Genomic DNA, 6,681 nt, shown 5'->3' on the forward strand with positions numbered 1-6,681 from the left:
GACTTTTAGTTCTTCCTATCATCCTCAAACACATGGGCAGACTGAGGTTGTCAATTGGTCATTAGGAAATTTGATGAGATGTATGACTAAGGAGCACAATCAGTTGTGGGATCTAATCCTACCATAGGCAGAGTATGCATACAATGATTCAATCAATTGGAGCATAAGGAAGAGTCAATTTGAAGTTGTCTATGGAGTGCATCCTAGAGGTATCTATGAATCGAGGGATTTGAGTAGAATGGATAGAAGGAGTGCCCAAGGTGAAGACATTGTAGTAGACATGCATGACATCCACAAATAGGTCAAGGAGACACTTGAGAAGAATATGGACAAGTATAAGAAGAAGGAAGACTTGAAGAAGAGAGATGTACAATTCAAGGTGGGTGATCTAGTATTGGCACATTTGAGGAAGGAGAGATTGCCAAAGGGAAAGTATACAAAGTTGATGATGAAGAAGATAGGGCCATGTAAAGTGGTTCAAAAGTATGGCAATAATGCTTATGCGATTGAACTCCCATTAGGGGTTTCTATCTCACCTATATTCAATGTAGCAGATTTGTATCCCTATAAGGAATCTAGTTTTGCAAGTCAAGGAGAAGGAGGAGCTAGAGATGCTGATATGGAATGGGTAAAGGACCTTCCACCTGCTCAGCCTATGCGACTTGAATCCATTTTGGACTCAAGAGAAGTGAAGAGGACAAGGAGGAAAGTTTATAAGGAGCATCTAGTCAAGTGGCTAGGACTTCCAAATGAAGATTCCACCTGGATATCAGAGGAGGATATAGCACAACATGGGGTCTTTGTTGCAGATCTCATTTCATCAGGAACATAAAATCTTTCCTCTCCGGGTGTGTGGTGTAGGAGCACCTAGAGTTTAATTGCTATGCCAGTTAGATGTTTGAGTCTTAGGAGTTAGGGGTCATATCATTTTGATTCAATAAGGTCTATGGAGACCATTTGTAATGTCATTTCATGTTTTTAGGTCTGTATGTCAAATCTGGAGTCACAATTTGCAATTTTGTAAAGTTGTTCAAAAGTTATCTTTCTGTTGTCATCGGGATAGTTAACCTGAAAAGGTGTCATTATTGTCAAAATGGTCATTGGGATAGTTAACCCGATAAAGTGTCACCATTGGAAAAAGTTGTCATTGGGATAATTTATCTCGATAAACTGTCATTGGGATAGGTTTCTTTATCAGGATAGGAAAATCCGGTTCAGCTGACTTTGGTGGGCTATCCCAATAGGCATCCAATGCCTTATTCGGTATAGCTATGCCAAAAGGGGTAAATCAGGGTAAGTTTACCTTATCGGAATTGCACAAAAAGGTTACCCCACTGATATCAGTTATCTTGATAGGTGAAAAAGACTTTAGTTCAGGATTGCTATTTCGACGTCGGTATCCACTAGTATTTAGTCAGTTCAGAATTGTTATTCTAATGTCTGTGTTAAAATTTTATTTTTCAAATCTGGTAGAAGAACAATCATGCAGTCCAATGGTCATGATGAGAAAGTACAAATTTGGTATAAATAGTATAGCAACGTTGGAAAGCAGTTTTTGAAGTGTACTATGAGAATTTGAATTTCTAAATCTAATTCTGTAACATAGTTTGAAAATTTTGCAATCACTGGTATCATATTGAAGGTTCATTTATCTGCAATCCCTCTATTTCCTGTAAATAAATGTTGTCATTTGAATTCAATTCAATTGGGCAATTGGCAACTAGGGTTTCAACCTCATTTTGTCAATCCTCCCTCTTTATATTGCATCACAACATATGTCAAATCAAAATATCATAGCATATCTCAATCAAGAGATATTCAATCATCAATAAAGAAGTCAAAAGCATGCATGAGATTCATTAACATCTAACATAACTATCATAAGAATGGTTCCTAGAGGGGTACTACAGTTAGGGACTATCTAGTCTAATATAGAGCATGTTATACATTGGGGTTCCAATAGCATTATGATAAGGTACTATGCTCATCTATTCGATCTATAAAGGTAATGAGAGATAATGAGTAATTGATAACTTGTTACCACTATAATAGAAACACATAATGGTATATAATCCTATATTTTAAACCTCTATAAAACTGATATACTTACTCTAGCAAAACCAAATATGTTTGTTCTCTCTATCTCAAATTTCAATTCCAATAATGTTTTTCACTACACCAAGATATTTATTTTAAAATTTTGTTGAGAATTTAGATTTTAATATGTAAATCCGACCTTCCTATTTGTTAATAAATATAATATCATCAACATATAGAGAAATAACATTTTTTTTTTATTAGATTCAAATAAATTGTGATCAAATTTAGAATGCTCAAATTCTTGCACCACATCCTATGACATTACTTTAGGCAATGAAAGTATTTATTCAATTTACAAATCAAATTACTTTTATCTTTAACCATGCACGAATATAGTTGTGTGTTTTAAATGTCTTCTTCCGAACCACTTTGAGTAATTTCTACTTTCCTATCCATTTCTTGATCATTAAGTTAGAAGTTATAAAAATTGATAATAAGAATATATTGGATATCATTTTTACAATATGACTATAAAAATGACTATAGTCAACCAACTCAATCTAGGAATATCTCCTAATGACCAACCATGGTTTATATTTCTCAATATTTCCATTTTAAGTAGTCTTCTCTTTTCACACTCATTTAAATATAATTTAGGTTTAGATCCTTATGATGTTGCAATTAGGATTCAACTATGTATTTTTTAAGTCTAACTCATTTACTCATGAAAAGGTACTAGGTCCCATGTATCATTTTTATAAGAGACACAATTTGTTCATTCGTGCCTATTTTTTAAGACTTTGCATTACTCATATCTAATACCTTTGAACAAGTTTACTTTGGGTTTTATCATCTTCTTTTGAGGATTTATATATTTATAAGTTGTCCTCAATACCTTGTCTATCTACAAATATGAAAGGAAGCTAAATCACATATTTCTTTAGGGTACACGATAACATAAGAAGGATTAGTTTCTCTAAAAATAACATTTATACTATATAATAATGTTTATTAAATAATATCCCAAAGCTTATAACATTTAAACTTTAAATATAACCAATGAAGATACATTTAGCACCTTAATTCTCCAACTTTTTCTTCTTCTACCTTTGTACGTATGCATATTCCTCAAAACAAGAAAAAAATGCATGCATCAATGAAGACTTGTGACCCAACCACACGTTCAATGATCACCCACAAGAGCAAACACATGGGACCTATTATTCTATTATCAAGTATTTTCTACAATCTTGGCTCAAAATTATTACTCCAAGCTACCTCCACTAAGAATATTCCTTGCCTTTTTCTATTAGTGTTCTATTCTTTATTTTCACAATAATATTCTACTTGTGGCAAATATGAAATTATCTTTAAATAATTGGTTTCTACAATATTGATAAAATCTATCAAAATCATTGAAAAAAAATCATTACCATTATAATTACTCAAATATTAAATTTTCTTTGTAGTCTACGACTCAACCTTTTCTTTAAGATATTCAACATGAATGAGAACAAGTTACATTTTCTCGTTAAAGAAAAGAAGCTCTTGTCCTTATAACAAAATAATCAATAAATAATAAATAATAAGTGGATTTTAAAATTAACAAAACATCAATAAGATGAAATACATATTATAACAAAATAATCAATAAATAATAAATAATAAGTGGATTTTAAAATTAACAAAACATCAATAAGATGAAATACATATAAATAAATAAGATCTAAAATACAACAAAATTTATGAGAAATTCGATACTAAACATGGTATTATTTTTCAAAAATTTAATTTTTCATATAAATTCAATTTTAAATTATTAATCTATGAAACATTCAATAACTTTGATTCCTCGTGGGGTTTTGTCTAGGAAGGTGCTAAAAGATCCGGTGGTGTTGTTGCACGTCAAAAAAACCTATGCAAACTTGCTGAGGAAAATATTGTCGCCCTCTTCTCAGGTTAGGGCTTCCTTCCATAATCTTGGGCCTTTGTCCTCTATCTCCTCCAAGGTGGTTTTGGGATAGGAATTAATAGATTAAAGTAATTTTTCCCAAAAAATGATCTGGTCTATAGGTTTTACCATCGTTGCCCATCTCTACAAGATCTGAACAATTGGATATCTACACATAGAGGAACTCTAGTGGACAATAAAATTGAGATTTACCATGTGCTAGGGGGCTTTGCTTCTTCTATTGATTGGGATACTATTCTTGAGGGTGGTGATTGAGGGTGGTTCACACCATCTCTTACTTCATCCCTGGTTGCCTTCCTTTAACATTTTTAAAGAATCAATTAATTTTTCTCCTATTTAGACGAGACTACTTTATTTATCTTATAATTTTGATGTAATTAAAGAAACATCAATAAGACCATTTGAATACATTCAAATTAATAAGATCGAAATACGACAAGGTAAGGTTTATGAGAAAATTAAAACTAAATGTTATGCTATTTTTTGATAAATTCAATTCTCATAAAAACTATATTCAAGATTATAATCCAACAAACATTATAAACTGCTAGTTTCCTAAACATTATGCTTGAAGGTTTTTATATTCAAAATTATAGTCCATCAAACATTATAAACTGCTAGTTTCCTAAACCTTATGCTTGCATCCTCCTTGGGCAATGAAGTTTCGATTACAACTTAATGTATATAGTGTAAAATAGGTTCCTGCTACTTCCTACTTAAAATTCAAAACAGGTCAAGCTTGTTAGACATTCAAGTTACTACAATAAGTTGAAGGAGATGAGAAGGAAACTGCTTAGAAAATAAAATAACTCAGAGTTGCACTTCTTCATGAATTCTTCATAAAAGCAAGGCTTTATATACAACACCTACATCATTCTCCAGAAAATCTATTAATCCTCCCTTGCGAATCCCATGAAAATCTATAAATACTTGTGAATTCCATGAAAGTGTATCAAGAACTAACAATAAACAAATCAGATCACAAAAAGAAGTGGGATAAAATACAGATCATTACAAGCTATGGTCAATCCTCACTTGTGAAGTCCCTTTGCATCCGAAGTCTTTTTACCTACTAAGTTCCAAATACTTTGATATGAAGTTTTGATGTCAAAACTATGAAGCTCTCCAATCTGTCACATTAAAACACGACGTTTTCCAATCATTTTATTAGTCTTAAGTGATATTTGTACTCAGACATTCTAAAGAGAAAAGAGAATACCTTGGCATGTATGGTGTGGAACACTTTGTCATTCATGACACACGCAACAGCACTAACGATATCAAGGCCACTATTTCCCAATACAAGCAGAAGATCAGACAAGACGATCTGACACTTTGGTGTGTTTGTTGATACCAAAACACCCCAATCATGACAACTTACTCTAACAATAGGGCAAGTCTCAGATGGGACAGAAAAAGACAGATTTCTGCACAATTTTTCTTTCCTCATCTCCTGTCTTGTTTGTGTAAGCTTCTTAATCTTTTCGTGCAGATGATTAATATAGTTAGCGCTTTCTGATAACTGTTCTACTGTTGAACATGTTCCCTAAAAACCCAGAGCACTACTATCAATTAGAGTGTAAACCCTAAGGGCTATAATAAAAAACATAACTAAGAAAAAAAGAGCATACCATAACGTATTCTTCCGGCAGTAAGGATCTCAAAGCAGAAAACAGTGTTTTCATGTCTCTCCGCCTTCTTCTTTCAACAAATTTGTGGATGTCTTTCGAACTCATTATTGTTCCAGAGTTTTTGCCCATTTCACCATATTTATTGCTGCAATTATTCTTTGGGTTTATATAATCTTCACCACCGTAATTTTTGAGAGAGAAAGAAGAGTAGCAGGAGGTATCTGTAATGTTTAAATTCTGGATGCCATTATTAGTAGAAAAGGTATCGCCTTTGAGTGCAGGCGGGGGTAAAATCCCACACCCGATTCTCTCCATAGTTTCAAGCTAAAAGCTGCAATTTGCATCAAACAACTTGTTTCCAAAGCTTCTGACAAACAGCAGGGAATATCATTGGTTTTAAAAAAGGCATAACCTTTAAATAAAATCGACCATAACAAATCTACTGTCGATTTGCCCTGTATTTTGTATTAGACAACTCCTGACCAAAGGTTTTGAAAAAGAGTATGGAAGGGGAGTTACGACCCACAAATAATGGTTAGGTTTCTAACATTCTGACAGAAGATCTAAAGCGATCTGTTGTCAGATCATAAATCCTAAACCCGGAGGCTTATGATTGCCTTAAATATTTCTATTGACTGTGCTCCGATGATGAGAAAAAAAAAATAATAGAAATAATCACAACGTTAAATAAACCATAGATTATTCCAGACTGACCTGTTACAAATTGCAGTTTTCTGTGATGCTGATCTGTATGTGAAATGTGTCGAAAACCCCAATTGCCAGAACTGGAAAAAAAACTTAAACTTGTTCGAGTCTTCAATGTTTTCCCAGATATACTAAAGTCACTTCTTATAAGATTGGAATAAGGTTTGACATTTTATGACCCTCACAGTTCAGTTTACCCATACTCTCTTTCTGACAAATAGTAAAGCGTCATATGATGTAGAAGTAAACTAGAATCTCCTACTCGAGTTAGCTTAGTACAAACTACACAGTTCTACCCATACTCTCTTTCTGACAAATAGTAAAGCGTCATAT

The 6,681-nt window shown here is 32.9% G+C and overlaps 1 protein-coding gene across 1 annotated transcript; it reads right to left on the reverse strand.

The window, feature by feature from the left end:
• Positions 1-5,043: 5,043 nt before the first annotated feature.
• LOC131076303 (transcription factor bHLH118-like) lies at positions 5,044-5,814 on the reverse strand. Its single transcript, XM_058013429.2, has 3 exons — positions 5,644-5,814; positions 5,232-5,558; positions 5,044-5,142 (listed from the first exon to the last, which is right to left on the reverse strand). The coding sequence occupies exons 1-3, from the start codon at positions 5,770-5,772 to the stop codon at positions 5,044-5,046; spliced, it is 555 nt and encodes a 184-aa protein (XP_057869412.1). The 5' UTR covers positions 5,773-5,814.
• Between the last annotated feature and the right edge of the window lie 867 nt (positions 5,815-6,681).

The sequence above is a fragment of the Cryptomeria japonica genome, chromosome 11, assembly GCF_030272615.1.
Source record: "Cryptomeria japonica chromosome 11, Sugi_1.0, whole genome shotgun sequence".
Taxonomy (NCBI): domain Eukaryota; kingdom Viridiplantae; phylum Streptophyta; class Pinopsida; order Cupressales; family Cupressaceae; genus Cryptomeria; species Cryptomeria japonica.